General features: G+C 40.7%; 3 protein-coding genes across 4 annotated transcripts in view; 1 reads left to right on the top strand and 2 right to left on the bottom strand.

Moving 5' to 3' along the window:
- Positions 1-2,899, bottom strand: part of nek9 (NIMA related kinase 9) — a gene marked incomplete at its 5' end in the record, with an annotated part of 10,079 nt that extends 7,180 nt beyond the window's left edge. The window contains 1 exon segment of the mRNA XM_079458612.1: positions 2,829-2,899. Coding sequence (XP_079314738.1) covers positions 2,829-2,899 — 71 coding nt within the window.
- Positions 2,900-3,163: 264 nt separating this feature from the next.
- erg28 (ergosterol biosynthesis 28 homolog) lies at positions 3,164-4,501 on the top strand (the record flags this gene model as incomplete). The annotated part of the gene is made up of 4 exons (XM_079458613.1): positions 3,164-3,167; positions 3,334-3,424; positions 3,507-3,625; positions 3,706-4,501. 4 exons carry the CDS (start codon positions 3,164-3,166, stop codon positions 3,792-3,794), a joined length of 303 nt encoding a protein of 100 aa, XP_079314739.1. The 3' UTR covers positions 3,795-4,501.
- Positions 4,278-17,740, bottom strand: flvcr2a (FLVCR choline and putative heme transporter 2a). Of its 2 annotated transcripts, XM_079459309.1 has the most exons (11): positions 16,953-17,726; positions 15,244-15,385; positions 14,440-14,580; positions 12,704-12,771; positions 11,263-11,366; positions 9,728-9,838; positions 9,346-9,451; positions 8,839-8,950; positions 8,361-8,425; positions 7,096-7,202; positions 4,278-5,636 (listed from the first exon to the last, which is right to left on the bottom strand). In XM_079459309.1, the coding sequence occupies exons 1-10, from the start codon at positions 17,475-17,477 to the stop codon at positions 7,122-7,124; spliced, it is 1,455 nt and encodes a 484-aa protein (XP_079315435.1). In that variant the 5' UTR covers positions 17,478-17,726; the 3' UTR covers positions 4,278-5,636; positions 7,096-7,121. The 2 variants fall into 2 exon arrangements, with proteins under 2 accessions (XP_079315435.1, XP_079315436.1); XM_079459310.1 differs by lacking the exon at positions 7,096-7,202 and having other exon boundaries at positions 16,953-17,740.
- Positions 17,741-17,751: the final 11 nt, after the last annotated feature.

Here is a 17,751-nt window from a genome sequence, read left to right on the forward strand (position 1 = left end):
AAACATCTACCATGACATTTCAGAGCACTTCACGCTTCCTCCTGCTGTCAAGCTTCATGGAGATGCTGGTTTCATTTCCAGCAGGACTTGGCACCTGCCCACACTGCCACAGGTATCAAAATCTGCTTCAGTGACCAGTGGTGTCAATGCGCTTGACTGGCCAGGAAACCCGCCTGACCTGAACCCCACAGAGAATCTCTGAGAGACACCAGACCCAACACTGCAGATGACCTGAACCTCACAGAGAATCTCTGAGAGACACCAGACCCAACACTGCAGATGACCTGAACCCCACAGAGAATCTCTGAGAGACACCAGACCCGACACTGCAGGTGACCTGAACCTCACAGAGAATCTATGAGAGACACCAGACCCGACACTGCAGATGACCTGAACCTCACAGAGAATCTCTGAGAGACACCAGACCCAACACTGCAGATGACCTGAACCTCACAGAGAATCTATGAGAGACACCAGACCCAACACTGCAGATGACCTGAACCCCACAGAGAATCTCTGAGAGACACCAGACCCAACACTGCAGATGACCTGAACCCCACAGAGAATCTCTGAGAGACACCAGACCCAACACTGCAGATGACCTGAACCCCACAGAGAATCTCTGAGAGACACCAGACCCAACACTGCAGATGACCTGAACCCCACAGAGAATCTCTGAGAGACACCAGACCCAACACTGCAGATGACCTGAACCTCACAGAGAATCTCTGAGAGACACCAGACCAAACACTGCAGATGACCTGAACCCCACAGAGAATCTCTGAGAGACACCAGACCCAACACTGCAGATGACCTGAACCCCACAGAGAATCTCTGATTGACACCAGACCCAACACTGCAGATGACCTGAACCCCACAGAGAATCTATGAGAGACACCAGACCCTACACTGCAGATGACCTGAACCCCACAGAGAATCTATGAGAGACACCAGACCCAACACTGCAGATGACCTGAACCCCACAGAGAATCTCTGAGAGACACCAGACCCAACACTACAGATGACCTGAACCTCACAGAGAATCTCTGAGAGACACCAGACCCAACACTGCAGATGACCTGAACCCCACAGAGAATCTCTGAGAGACACCAGACCCGACACTGCAGATGACCTGAACCCCACAGAGAATCTATGAGAGACACCAGACCCGACACTGCAGATGACCTGAACCCCACAGAGAATCTATGAGAGACACCAGACCCAACACTGCAGATGACCTGAACCCCACAGAGAATCTCTGAGAGACACCAGACCCAACACTGCAGATGACCTGAACCTCACAGAGAATCTCTGAGAGACACCAGACCCGACACTGCAGATGACCTGAACCCCACAGAGAATCTCTGAGAGACACCAGACCCGACACTGCAGATGACCTGAACCCCACAGAGAATCTATGAGAGACACCAGACCCGACACTGCAGATGACCTGAACCCCACAGAGAATCTATGAGAGACACCAGACCCGACACTGCAGATGACCTGAACCCCACAGAGAATCTCTGAGAGACACCAGACCCGACACTGCAGATGACCTGAACCCCACAGAGAATCTCTGAGAGACACCAGACCCGACACTGCAGATGACCTGAACCTTACAGAGAATCTCTGAGAGACACCAGACCCGACACTGCAGATGACCTGAACCCCACAGAGAATCTCTGAGAGACACCAGACCCGACACTGCAGATGACCTGAACCCCACAGAGAATCTCTGAGAGACACCAGACCCAACACTGCAGATGATCTGAACCCCACAGAGAATCTCTGAGAGACACCAGACCCAACACTGCAGATGACCTGAACCACACAGAGAATCTCTGAGAGACACCAGACCCAACACTGCAGATGACCTGAACCCCACAGAGAATCTCTGAGAGACACCAGAACCAACACTGCAGATGATCTGAACCCCACAGAGAATCTCTGAGAGACACCAGACCCAACACTGCAGATGACCTGAACCTCACAGAGAATCTCTGAGAGACACCAGACCCGACACTGCAGATGACCTGAACCCCACAGAGAATCTCTGAGAGACACCAGACCCGACACTGCAGATGACCTGAACCCCACAGAGAATCTATGAGAGACACCAGACCCGACACTGCAGATGACCTGAACCCCACAGAGAATCTATGAGAGACACCAGACCCGACACTGCAGATGACCTGAACCCCACAGAGAATCTCTGAGAGACACCAGACCCGACACTGCAGATGACCTGAACCCCACAGAGAATCTCTGAGAGACACCAGACCCGACACTGCAGATGACCTGAACCCCACAGAGAATCTCTGAGAGACACCAGACCCGACACTGCAGATGACCTGAACCCCACAGAGAATCTCTGAGAGACACCAGACCCAACACTGCAGATGATCTGAACCCCACAGAGAATCTCTGAGAGACACCAGACCCAACACTGCAGATGACCTGAACCACACAGAGAATCTCTGAGAGACACCAGACCCAACACTGCAGATGACCTGAACCCCACAGAGAATCTCTGAGAGACACCAGACCCGACACTGCAGATGACCTGAACCCCACAGAGAATCTCTGATAGACACCAGACCCGACACTGCAGATGACCTGAACCCCACAGAGAATCTCTGAGAGACACCAGACCCGACACTGCAGATGACCTGAACCCCACAGAGAATCTATGAGAGACACCAGACCCGACACTGCAGATGACCTGAACCCCACAGAGAATCTATGAGAGACACCAGACCCGACACTGCAGATGACCTGAACCCCACAGAGAATCTCTGAGAGACACCAGACCCGACACTGCAGATGACCTGAAGGCCGCGATCAAAGCATCCTGGGCTTCCATTACACCTGAGCAGTGCCACAGACTGAAAGCCTCCATGCCATGCTGCATTGATGCAGTAATTCATGCAAAAGGAGGATTAGACCGAGTATTTTGTGCATAGAAATCAACACACTTTTCAGAAGCCTGACATTCGTGTTTAAGATATGCTTCTTTTTATTGATCTTATTTAATATTCAAATTTTCTGAGACACTGAATTTTGTGTTTTCATTATCTGTATCAAAATTTCAAGAAGTAAATGCTTGAAATATTTCACTCTATGTGTAATGAATCTATATAATATATTAGTTTTACTTTCTGAAATGAGTGAAAACAAATATTTACCTTTTTCACGATATTCACATTAATTGAGATGCACCTGTATATATATATATATATATATATATATATATATATATATATATATATAAAATATGAAGGATGTCTGAAAACCAGACTGCTAAATGAAATGTGCTGGTGTTTGATTCTTTAGTAAATGGACTTCAGGCGAGAACCTTTGGGATATGGACCCTTCTGTCTTCCATCATACGCTGTGCCTGCGCTATAGACATTCAGAACCGAACGTAAGACTTCACCTTCTTAAGAAAACATGCATGCAAATAATCAGACAGGATCCATTATGATAATGTGTCATATATCTTTCAGGCTTTATCACATCACCCTGTGGACATTTGTTCTGGCTCTCGGACACTTTCTGTCCGAGTCCTTCATTTATAAAACCGCACCTTTGACCATTGGTGTCATGGCTCCTCTGATCGTGGCAAGTGAGTGATGACTTCCCGTAATCCCATGAGCATTGTTCTAAATGTTTCTCAAAACATGGTCTACACCCTTTGCGTTTCAGGCGTCTCTATTGTGGCCATGTTAATTGGGTTTCAGTGTATCATGGATTCACAGGAAGACGCCGGAGCCCGACAGAAGAAGAGGAAATGAAGAACCGTTCGTGTCCTTCGAGTAACATCCACATCGTCGTGTTCTGATGCCTCCAGACGCTGGAACATGGGAACTTTAAAGGCTTCAATGGAATTGTGAAGTCCCGCTTCAGGTGGACAAAACGTCTTGTTTGTTACTCATGTGACGTGTGAAGGCTTTATCATTGATCGACCAAACCAAACACGTTGGCCTACAACTACAACCATTTACGGATGTTTCCAGTATTTCAGATGAGATTGAAATCACATTTTATATGAATTTGTATGATATGTTGAGCTGTGCTCATTCATCAGGTGCATTCTGCTTTTCACAGTATTGAAGAAGTTCTCATGAATGCTGGAAGCTTTTCTGTCACTTCTCATCAATGCTTTGTTTTATTCAGTGTTTTATTTAAATTTACGTTTTAACATCGAATGACTTAGGACTTTTATAGATTAGCTTGAGTTTGTTTGAGGGACAATTAAAAACTTCACTTTGCAAAGTGCGTTTAAAAAAACGTTTTATTATCGATTATGACAAGTGATTCCTCACACAACTCTGTATTGATTGTTATACAAATACTGTAGTAAACAACAGCAGAGCTACACGTGTAAAACAATAAATGATTCTAAAGATTAATTGTTAAATTTTGTGGAAACTGAATGGAGTATTTCAAGTCGTACAAAAAAATAAAAGTTCAGTCTGTCACCTGTACAGACACTGACTGGAAAAAGAAAGCTTTCACTTCTGACTGATCTAGTTCATATCCTTATTTTATGATACAGTATAACTTCATTGATAAACATGTAAATAAGTTCATTAAAGCCAGTAGATTCAGTTCTATCTGATAAACACAGCGCAGTTATGAATGTTAATTTTTAGTCGAACGTCTCAGATTCTGGTAGGATGAGGGGCTACGCTGGGGGTGCCAGAGGGTTAAAGGGTGAAAACAAACACACCGATATGAATAATCAGGTCTGGCCTGTCAACGAAACGCCATAGGACTCAATCCATGTAGATCTGCGACTCGTATATAAGTAAATGGCTGGCAGTGTGCTAAGCTAGTACGCAGAACGGTTGTAAAAAGTTTAGTGTGCTAAAGGGTTAGCTAACTATAAAACACAATGAATTAGAAATATTTCACTTCATAGTCTGAAGCTCGGTTATATACCAATATTTATCATATGCTGATAGTCTAATCTAGACACCTATTAAAAAGTTCTTCTGCATTTGGACTGGACGAGTAACATCAGTGAATGATGTAACACCAAGTCTTCAGAACTGCCATGAAACTGTCTGTTTCTCAGAAGATTTCAGCGACCGTTGATCTTTCATGATCATACTGTGATGTCCAGCATCAATGATCACCTGCGTACACATCTCAGGAGAAAATCTTCACACAACCATCCCGTCCTTTCAAACTACACTTGTCTGATACACAGATCATGCTCTTATCTCAGTTTAAATGTACTTATTATTATAAATCATATTTTTTAATAATGCTACACATAGCAAAACACAGCCAGTTTCAATAATATTAGTACTTATTATTTAAGGTTATCAAATAATAAATATCACAGGAATAATACTGGAAAGCAAATCTCTAGAAAGCTAGGAAACGTCTCATATGTTTCCCTTCAAGGATTGAGTTGTGTAAAGGTCTTCTGAACTGCATGCTGGGGATTCTCGTGGACCTGAAACTTCACCAATGTTTCATTCACAGATGTTTTTATGTTGAGGAAAAGCTTCTGTACTGAAAGTCTCCAAAGACCTCGATCTGTGATGCGTCGCTGACGTCCAGTCTCACATCTTCACCTCTTTCACCACAGACGCTCTTCCATCCTCAGCATGTACGTCTGATTTCTGAACAGAAGACAGAGACTTCATGCGCATTCATTCACATTTATAATGTTTAAAAAAAACAGAACTAGGCTGTAACGCATAAAACATTCCTAAAATTGAAAGTAAATCACATCTTAATATCTTCATTGACTGTAAAGGTAGCTTTGATGTGAACAATGGTTTGCTTGCAGAATCAGTTGAATGAGGGAATCTGCAGACTCTTATTTCAAACAAGCACAAACTCCATCAATGTGTCACTCTTACCCATCACAGCACGTCTGATCAAACTACTGCTGTGATATTCTCTGCTGTACTGTGAGATATCGTACTGTACCATACCATGCTCTTCTGCGCTATACTCAACTCTACTTTATGATGCTCTATTCCACTGTGCTCTGCTGTGTATATCTATACTGCACTACACTGTGCTATGGACCACTTCGTGAGACGTAAACACTGGTCTAGAAGCACACTCCGTTTTTATTTGTTTATTTCTTTTGTACTATGCTAAACTATTACGATCTTTTGTACCGTACCGTGCTCCAAAATACTCCACTGCATTATATTCTATATGATCTACTGTACTATACTGCATGGTACAGTTAGCTGTGGGCTCCAGTTCTTTCTCCTCAGCTGTCAGATCGGATCATCACATTATCGCACCACCATCAGTTCCTCAGGACTTAAAGGACAAGTGTAGAAACTGTCAATGACACGGTTACGAGCAGAGGAATGACTTTGGACCTCATTTACAGCTCAGAACATCCTGGAGCCAGACGTTGTGTTCTAAGGGAAAGTCTGTGTTTATTTCCGGAGGAAGACACCAGCAGAAGTTTCCGTTATTTGCTTTGTAGTCACTTAGCAGTCAGATAAAACATGCTTTCATCCACGTTTATTTCAGGGACCCCTCTGATGTTCAGTGAGTTTATCATGTGCATAATACTCATGTAAACAATGCAAAATATAAAAACGTAGTTGATAAATAAGGTTAGTAAATAAATAATAATACAACAAACTGAATAAATGTAGCCTGGCATGTACAGCGGCAGTGACACGAATGAAACAGAACTCTTTTCATTTTGATGCCCTACACAATTCATAACTACTAACCACTGGAAACATCACATCATCATCATCATCATATAGTGTATGTGTAAAGCATCTGTCAGGTCAAACATCAGCACAATAACCCAAGCATTCCTCCAGACCTCTGTAAATATGTTTGAACTTTTGTGGTTACTTATTTAGTAATCTATGTAATATACAAACACACACTCAACGCAAGCATCACCCCACACAACATTTCACATTTCACCATTAGATGGCTCCATTGAGTTTTCTAAATAGATTACTGCTTAAACCCTTCTTGAACTTTACTCTCATTTAAAGCTCCTATTTTCCACTGACTTTATAGCCAACATTCCTCTTTAGAAAGAATTTGAACCCGGAGAAATAATATCAGGCAATCCAGCGGTGGTACCTTGATGGATGGATTCTGATGGATGGTTAATGTATCGCCTCGTCCTGGAAGACACTGTAAGACACTGTAGACCCGTAATGCTGCACTGAAGACCAAGTGCCTGTGTTCTAGAACAATAACCTTCCATCAAACACAAAGGACCAAAACATCCCAGATTCCCCAGAACTGCTACACCTCCATCTGGCCGACAGTAACACCACAATAATCCCATTTCCATTCACGATAATAAACCCAGACGAGAAGAGAGATCCCAAGAAACACACTTGAGAAGCAGTCATTTCCCAGCAATGACGTCAATGATGAAACGGTAGCAAGATGACCTTTTGTACACCATGAAACACACACACGCTGAGATAATAATCATACAATTCACCATTGTGTCACCATTAAATAAATGCATCTCGCATGTACATTTATAGATCTTCCCCACATACACTGTATTTCTCTCACTACACATTTTTGTCTTGTTTTCTTAGTAAAACGATCCACAAAGTTTTAAATCAAGATGCATTTACTTGACAAGGAAAGCATTTCAAGATATTTTGTCTTTGACAATATAAGAATTAAGTATGTTTATGTTTAAAACAAGCATATAGATCTGTCTATGGAGTAGGAAAATCATCTTACTTTTACCTTTTTTCTTAGTCTCCTAATTCAAGATTATTTTTATAAGATCATAAATGTAGGCAATTTAATTATTATATTTTAATTATATTATAATATACTCTTATATACAGTACGTGCTCATTGGACTCCAACATGCTTATGCATACTTATATTTTTAAACATATACAGCTGCAGAAACGTTGCTGTTGGATGACTTTAGGTTTGATTTTGTTGAAATTCAACAGACACTGGACTGGAACGACCACAATACATCTAAACAATACATTGAAATCATCTAGAAATGAACGTTTGCAATGATATCTTACTTTTTTTCTGCAGCTGTATATACTCATGTAGTCATATGTAGTATGCTCACATATTCTCAGTCACCTCGACATACCCATAGATACCTTAGTTATTGGTATGCTGTGTTCCACTTGCGTATGCTACTTCGTATTTTAGCTTTAATTGTAGGAACCCGTTTTTCCCTCGTGTTGGTTAACAAACAAGTGGATTAAAATGTGTGTTTTGGATAAAGAGCAGCTCCTTCATCATGAATATCACACAGCAAGATCTCTTAACTAAACTAAATCACAAACCAACATTTGTCTTGAGAGGACAGACTTTAACCCCGAGAGATTAAAGGAAAACACACTTACTGCATTCGTCTCCGTCTGAGATTGACTGTTGGCCGTTTGTCGTCTTAGGTCAGATTTGATAAACGCTGTGAAGCAGAAAGGCATTAACTGTAGAGTATGAATAACAGACACATGAAGAGAATATGTCACCACGGAGAACTATCAATGATCTCCTTTGTGTTTTACATGTAGTGTTCTGCACACAATTCTCAAAAATATTAAAAACCGGATGCGTGTCACATTTCAGATGAATTCAAGATCAAATATTTCATCATTTATTTACCCTCATGTCAGATCAAACCTGTACGAGTTTATTTCTTGTGCAGAACACAACTCAAGAATGTTGTAACCAAACACTGAACTCCATTGACTTCCACTGTACGAACACAAAACCACTGACACATTTCTGGAAATATCTTCTTTTGGGATCCGCTGAAGAAAGAGTCACACAGGTTTACAACCACACGATGACATTGTGTTTTACGCAGTGTGACTCTACCTGTCATGATGGAGCCGATGAAGAGGAACACGCAGAGGAAGATGTTTCCGGCTAGTGTGCCGAAGTGATCGATGATTTTGCCTTGAATGATGGTGAACATGATTCCAAATATCTGCACACGACACAAATATCTGAGCATGGGCAGTTTTGTGATTCTGTGATATATAAGGTTGAATTTGGTTACTTACACCCTACCGAGAAATGGGGGAAAAACATAAGATGACGTAATTTATCTTTATTTTCAACCATCTTTGTCCAATATCTCTATTGCAAATAGTTTGTTAATTTGTGCCCCGCTCACCACTATAGGCCAAATGTACGTAGACCTATTAGTCAGTGTACTTGACATGCTTTTTATGACAAATACATTTTGAGTTGAAATGAAGTATACTATAAGCACACTTGAATAAACTTTGTTTTGTAAGGAATGCCAGCTGTGTCATAATAAAATGCAGATCATTCTCATATCTGTGGTCACATATAAAAGCCCAGAAGAGCAGACGTGACCTGTGCTGAGCAGTTGAGCAGTCCCGATGATGTGCCCTCAGACTCTGGATACGTGAGCTCCACAGCAAACTCAAAACCCAGCGGCAGATAACCCGTCATAAAGAACCTGCGGTCGCCACACATCACAAAATCACATGCTCATAAAGCCTCAATCTTACACGCATGAACTGAGGATCTAAAGTCTTATAGCAGTTCATTTCTATGTGATTTGCTGTGAGGTTAGGAACAATAGATCACATGAAAGAGTGTGGGACAAGTTCAAAGGAAATGACTATCACAATAAATACAATATGCCACGTCCTGCTTTGTCATCTAATGCGATGGCAGTTAAACTTTTAAATGTGATGTTTGAAACACATGGTTGTAACGTTGCGTGTCGTACCCTAGTGCTCCTGATGTGAGGAACACAATCCAAAGATGGCCTAAGTTTAGGGTGAAGGAGTAGATGACCATCCCCACAAACGTCAGCAGATAAACCGAGAGCGTCGTCTGCCTACAATACAACACAAACATACAGTTACAACCCAAAAGAATCAAACTTTTATGAATCAAATATGCTCGTCATATTTCAGCCGACCTCGGAAAACTGACATTGTCATATACCATATTTAAACAAGAAGGGTTCAGTCAAAAGTGAAAATTATTTTACTCAAAGGAACTAACGTGAATGCGATTGGTAACCTAAGGAACAGATACGGAAGTACTTCAACTAATAATACAGTCAAACACCAGAGAACACAAAGCAAACAAGGATATTATTTGGGTTCTTTTTGAACTTGCAGGACATGTTTTCTCTCATGTCTTGTGAATCTGCTGTGGCACGCCCCATTCACAAACACCTCATTGGAAAAACAGGGTTTTGCAGCTTCGGCTCCTTTAAACAAACTGTATTATGAAGAAACGTTGTTCTGTACAACCACGCGTAAGAAAATGGCTCATAAGCCTCGGGCTATTCTGACTCGGATACGATTTAAAGTGTGAGGATGATGTGTCCACTGAACAGACAGTTCTAAAGCACCTTCACAAAAGATTACAGACACCAGTAGAGCCTTCATAACACATCAAATAACTACTGAAACCGGTCTCTTCCTGTTTCATAATTCATGGAAAAGATGAATATATAATTGAGTTGACTTCAAAACAACTGATCCTCATAATACTGTATATTAAAATACTATACATATACACAAAGATATAATTATATCAAGTTATTTCTACTGACGGTTATTTCGCAGTACTTTGATATTTCAAGTTAACTGGATTTAGTCACATTTAGTCATCTTTAATAATTCCTTTCATTTCAACATAAGGCACATTTTGGTTTTGAATTCATCCAAAGGGTGCGGATAAAAATTGGGGTTAAAATAATGCAATTCTGGGGTAAAGTTATTGGAAAGAAGTCTCTTTATATCAATGATGCACTACTCTAGAGGTACTCAAGATTAACAAGAGATGTTAATAATAAAAGACTGGATAGTAAAAGAATTTCTGCATTCCTCAAGCGCATGCAGCGTGGGTTATAAACACGCTCTGTAAATCCGGTCTGAGACGAGGGCTCTGAGAGAATAAAAGAGCCCATTACAGAGAAAAGCCTATAAAGACGTCCCATTTAAGACCTCAAGAATTTAGTAATAATCCTGGAAAACAGCAAAATACACAAGTCCCAGTATTTATAGCTGATACCTTTGATTCTTTTTAACATCTATAACATTTATGACTATAGTTACCATCGAGTTTCAGCAATGCCAAAAACGTATCATCTTTTATTTCACATGTGAACTCGCGCTGTATCCCTGTATTTTGGGGTACAATCTGTCATTTGTGTCGCACAGAAAATCAAAGAGAGCACAGGTTTGGAATAAAGTGATAGTCCGATTAACTGTTGCTTTAAGGATCCACAGGAAGTGCATCACTTACTTGTAAGTTTTGGTCTTGTCTAACCAGATTCCACAGATGAGAGATCCGATCATACCGGCGATGACAAGAGTCAAACCAATTCTCCCAGCATTCAACTCTTCACCCTGACAGTAACACAACAATAATGTTTCACGAGACGCCAATCTTATAATGTTCTACTCAGAAATATACTGTACTTACACTTAACAATACTTACTATCCACTTTTACTATTAACTTACATTGACTTTAGGTACTTCAAGGTATTTTTCAAGTATAAAAGGATAGGAATATAGTAGTAGTATTTATGTGCAAAAATAATATATAAAGTAAACTATATGTATAATACACTGAATAGTTCATCTTAACTTTCACTTTCTATAACTGTGAATGAGCAGCTAAGGGAAAGAACAGAAGAAGTGTGCGAGGGGGCCCTTTGAAGTCATAATCCATCCCTGGGGTTTGCCTACAAATATCTTTGAGGAACTCCATTGTCCATTGTCTGAGGTGTGTGTGTGTGTGCCAGTGTTGGGTGTAACCAATTAATTAGTTACTGTAGTTTAATTTACTTTACCCTTGAAAAGTTAAATAAGGGATTACTCTCATTTTTACTGTAATTGAATTAACTGTGTGTAATATGTGTGTGCAATAGTGGAATTGACATCAAAATTCTAAGTCTAACTTTAAAATCCGTACTTTAATGTATAATTCTCACATACTTTTGGTCAGTTAATAATATTACTTAATGTAGTTTTATATTATTTATTTAAATGAATTTAAAAAGCTGTTTCATGTCTATCCTTGAATCACTTGACTAATTGATATGGAATATATAAAGTAATTAGTAATAAGTCATTAAATATGTTTGTACAGTAATCTAATTACACTATTGAACATGTAGTTAGTAACTAGTAATGCATTACTTTTAGTAACTTGTGGAAAAGAAGGAAAGAAAGAAGCTCATGTTGAATCTCTCAGTGCCGTTGTCTGATGACAGCAGGTTGAACAGACAGATGTTGGGATGCCCCGATCTTTTAAAAGTACACTTCATGATGAACTTTCATCAACTCAAATTGTACTACAACTACTAAACTATAATCCGTATAAGTTATGGTAACGACTAAAGTAAGTCAGTAGTTGCACATCTTTAGTTTGCTACATGTAGTTGACTTACGTCAACTAAAAAGTTGATTTAAATAGAACACTTTCAGATATTCTACCAGTATACTGCTACTAGTATACTTACTATAGTAAATAAAGTACACTTAACTATTCTTGAACTTTGAGTTATACTTAATAAAATAAACTAATAGTCATTTATTGTGAAGGTAAAAGTTAAGACTTAAGCATTTCAAAGCATGAAAATTTTGAAACTGAAAGTCACCTCAGTACATGTTTTCACTTAAGTATCCTGTAAGTGTGATTAAAGTCACATTATGTAATGTTATGAGAGCCGAACTCACAGGGTAATGCTCCATTATCATCCGGTTCAACAGGGTGGAAACAGCGTAGAAACAGCCCACGTTCAGTCCTGACAACACAAAGACAAACACGCACATAACTGAAAATCCCTCGAGGGGAAAACAAGAACAAGATGCTTTAACAAAACAAAACTTGACTAAAACTGAATCTAAAGACAGACAAGGGGTAACAGGACAAGACGGGCATTAAATAGGAGAGGAACAAAAGAGACATAATAAGGGCAACAGGTGAGGGACGTGAACTGATAATGGGATAATGAATAAGGAAACAAGGGGCGGGGCTAAGACGCAAGACATGAGAACTAAAGGTACAATCAATGGCCAAGTGCTTTCAACACGAACACAAGTGGGGCTGTTATGATCCCGTCGGCCAGAACAGCTGCTAGGAAGGCGTTCCCCAACTTGGCAGCCCCATGGGGGCACACGACAAGAACAAAAAATAAATAAATCGAAATCAAAAGAAGTGAAAATAACTAAAAGTGTAAAACAGGAACACACATGTGGATCACACAGTTGGGCCACAGACAGGAATATCGTCCGGAAGGCCCGCGCCTAGAAACATCCCCTGGGGGGCCTGCAGACTGGAACACACATGAGAGACCCAGGAACACACTAAAGAGGGCCATAGACAGGAGCAGACTCTGGAGTGGATCCCGATGGCATCAACCCCTGAGGGTACATCAACCCTGGAGAGGGACCCCGACGACCTCGACCCTTGAAAGGGACCCCGCAGAGATCAACCCTGGAGGGGAACCCAGGGAGAGCCACACTGGAGAGGTGCTCGGTGAGCTGCCTGCTGGGTTCTTTGATGGCTGGATGGTTTTGTCAAGGAACTGACAGGCAACAGAACCAAGATGCAGACAGCTCTTCAACAAAAGACATTTTATTAAACATAGGACAAATATAACTCAAAATCGTTCGAGGGGAAAAAACAAGAACAAAATGCTTTAACAAAACAAAACTTGACTAAATCTTAACTTAAAGACAGACCGGGGCAACAGGACAAGACAGGCTGTGGGGCTGTTATGATCCCGTCGGCCAGAACAAGATGCTAGGAATAACTGCTAGGAAGGCGGGATCATGACAAGAACTCTCAGCTTTATTTAACACATTTCAGTGTTTATTTCTGCACTATATGCAGGGGTGTAACTTTGGTTTGAGAAGTGGGGGGGACACAAAATGGGGAAGAATGTTTTTGATTGTTTAAAATTGATTAAACCAAAAGGTGTTTTATTGAGTAGCAAAAGAGGATGTTCATGAAGGGGGGAAATGCGAGTGTTGACTGAGAAAAGGAGGAAACATGGATCTTTATTTAACAGAAAAAGTAATAAATCAGGCTTTACGTGTATCTTCCCCATGGAAGTCCATTATAAGGAAACCGAAACAACGACCACGTCAAATCTAATTTCTATTAAATACAAATCAAAACCACCTGATTGAAAACAATCTTTCAGAGACTCTCTGTGTCCCGCTCGGTCCTACAACTTCTACGTGGCGTTGACGGCGTGTGGTTAAAAATCATTGCAAACTAATTTGAATGTGAGGGGGACACGAACAGGATTAAGAAAAGTGAGGGGGACATGTCCCCCCTGTCCCCAGTGGAAATAACGCCCCTGGTTATATGGCTGCACACATATACAAATATGAACTGTAAATTCACAGAGGTGTCATGTGTGTTTAGAGCTCATATAGAGAGAGTGGATGTGAGGTGTGTGTACCGTAGCTGATGAGGAGAATGATGAAGGCTCTGTTACACAGAAGCCTCCTGATGGACTCCAGATATGACGACTGACCCGCAGACGTGTTTCTGAGCGCTGCCTGAGACTGTGATGGAGGAATTTCCGGTTTATCCTCGAACACTGAAACACACACAGTGAATTACACGTAATACTATAAAACAACAGTGAATCGAACTCTCAAATGGCACATGATCTATACATATCACTACAGTTAACTCAACAGATGCTTCAGAATGTCAATCACAACTAGATTACTGAAAGACTTCATGTCTGTATTGTCATTCCTGTCATGTCAATTACTATGGAAATTGAGTTTATAAAGGTGTAAATTGTGTAATAAAAAGTGAGCAAAAGTCACATGATTCTCAGAAACACTACATTATAAATGGCCAATATAACAATATACAACACCAATATTCTAGATATCATAAGATGAGGAGAGAAAGACTGTTAAACTTCTGTGACAGGACCATAAAATCCTACAAGAAAAACATCTAGATGAGATCTCCTTAAAATCTCAGTTATTTCTCTCAGAAAACAAAGAAATTAAATGAAGAGGAAATTTAGCTTAAGTCTCCTGAGAAAGACACAGAAATCTGACAAATGTCTCCATTATAGTTTCAGAAGAGATGTCAAACTGAGCTCAGGTCTGTCAAGTCTGAAATCAAAATTCTATATTATTGAAGATCTCAGTTTGAACTCAAATATTTCTCATAAAAATGACTTCCGTTCATGGGTTTTATCTCTCCTGTGGTTGACCCAGTAAACAGTGGATGGACCTACATAACACAACCAGCACAAAGATGACGGTGGCCACAGCGGCGGTGATGTAGAACATGATGCTGATGTGATGTGACAGCTCATTCTTGTCATCCACGTTCGGCACCAGGACCGGCGGCACCAGAAATCCAATAGCAATGCCCAGCTACAGAGATAAGAAGTTACTCAGGTTTGGTAACAATGAGATGTTTATGATCCGAACTGTGTACAGTTTGATTTGTTTGAGTTTGTGAAATGTGGACCAGACTTTAGACCACACATCAAAGTTCTGTCAGTGAGAAACATCCTCTCTGTTAGCTCACCTCAGGGTCAGTTTCATACAGATGGGGGCGCTGGGTTCAGTCTGTGATTTATTGGTGTGCTATAAAGCTGAGCTGCGGCAAACAGTGCAGATGTGAGGTCTTCTGGGTTACTTTCATATTATTATCATAACACTAAAGTTAACATCAGCCCTTTACTCCTTCATCCAAACGTTTGAATGATGAGAGATGATGCCAAATCAATCATAGACTGTACAGTGTCAGTGTAATGCTCACAAATATAGTCTCATTATATTATGATGAAATAGATGATGTCATAATGCTCCATTTCAGCCTGTTCTCCACACACACAACTTAAACAGAACAGTTCAAGCCTCGAGTTTGGCAAATATTACAAATATAAAGGTTCATGATTGACAGACTCTTTGACAGCTCTAGGTTAATATATAAATAACAGGGATGCATAATGCATTACGCTGGTCTTCAGCGCTGGTTATTCAAAATTAATATCAAAATGTAATTCGCTCCACCTCACATATGTGAAACTGGATCACAAAACCAGTCTTGAGTAGCACGGGAACATTTTTAGAAAATGCCCGAAATACATTGCATGGGTCAAATGATCTATTTTTTTAGATAAGCCAAATATCATAAGGATATTAAGTAAAGATCAAAATATTTTGTCATTTTCTACCCTAAATATATACAAACTTTATTTGTTTGAGTGGACAGCCTGCTACAGTGCCTCTGATTAACAACTTCAAAGGCGATTTTCTCAATATTTTCATTTTTAAACAGTTGTATCTCGGCCAGATATTGTCCCATCCTGACAACCCATACATCAATAGAAAGATGAATTATTCAGATTCCAGATTATTTAAAAATCTAAATTTGGAAACATCACATTGACTGGTTTTGTTGTCCAGGGTCAGATATGATTTGTTCTGGCTGACATCATTAATTCCTCAGCAAACCCTCCCACCAGCTTCTGATATGTTTTATGAGATGTTTTAGATCTGACTGACTTCAGCCATCAAAGGATTTCATTCATTCATCAGCTCACTATTTCTATTGTTCTCTATTAGATTGTGCAAGTAAAACATTCCGTGTCAACTTCAAGCACAAATATTTATCTTATCAAGGTTTTCATAATGAACATATTTACACTCTGTGGGATGGTCGCATCAGCTGTCAGGCTAGAACTTCATTGAGTTTATATAGGGATTACATCCAAATTCCCGAGTAAAGTCAAAATGTTTTCTTACTGTGTGTCCTTTCCATGGGAACCACAAAAAGCACGTAATTGTGCGTATTGATCTTAAAGCATGTGAGTTCTAACAAGAACTCAATAATCGATTCAGTTTAACGGGTGATAATATCATCATGATCAAATCAAAGCAGACTGTATTCTGGTTATGTGCCACTGTAGTCCCTGTACTGCGCTTTACGCACCTGGTTTCCAAACACGCCGATGGCGCAGCCGGTGGACACCTCATCTGAACCGAACCACACAGACGCGAGGTGAGACGGCATTCCCAGAATAAACACCTGAGCGAACGAACAGGCGAACTGTCCGAGCATCGTGACCCAGAACAGATTGGGCTGTACACTGGCCACTTTAATCCACGTCCCCGCGCAGTTGATGGAAGCGGCCACCAGTGCGACCACGCGCAGCCCCTTCCTTTCCAACAACCATGTCACTGGAAAGATGAAGGGAATGTAAGTCAACATGTAAATCATGGACAGCCAGTCGATGGCGAATGAAGAAACGTTGTAAAACTTCATAAAGATGTTGTTGATGATTCCATACTGGATCCACTGGAAAGCGTTGCACAGAGAATAGGAACTGAAGAGGAACACCATGAGCCATCTCCTCCGGTATAAACGAGTGGAGGTTTCAGTGTGATCGGAGTTCAGATCGGAGCTTCTGGGAAGCACTTCGTCCTTTCCAAAGGAATGATCGCTCTTTTCACACATGTTGTGTCCCTGAAATCAGCTCCAGAATGAATGAAAAACAATCCTGACGCGTGAGTTCAGTTGCGCTCTGCGCGCTCGAGTCCATTACGCACCCCGGACAAACTTCGTTTCCAGAGCCAATAAAAAACGCGATGCAGGGCAAAGGTTAAGAAAGTCCTGATGATCCCTCCTAGAAAAACACGTTGTTTTAGTATCACTGTGATTCATACATGTGAGGTTGAAAAGTTCATATCATCATCATCATCTCTCTAAACAAACTGTTCTAAATTCTAGG

This window comes from Barbatula barbatula (assembly GCF_947034865.1).
Source record: "Barbatula barbatula genome assembly, chromosome: 6".
In the NCBI taxonomy this organism is placed as follows: Eukaryota; Metazoa; Chordata; class Actinopteri; order Cypriniformes; family Nemacheilidae; genus Barbatula; species Barbatula barbatula.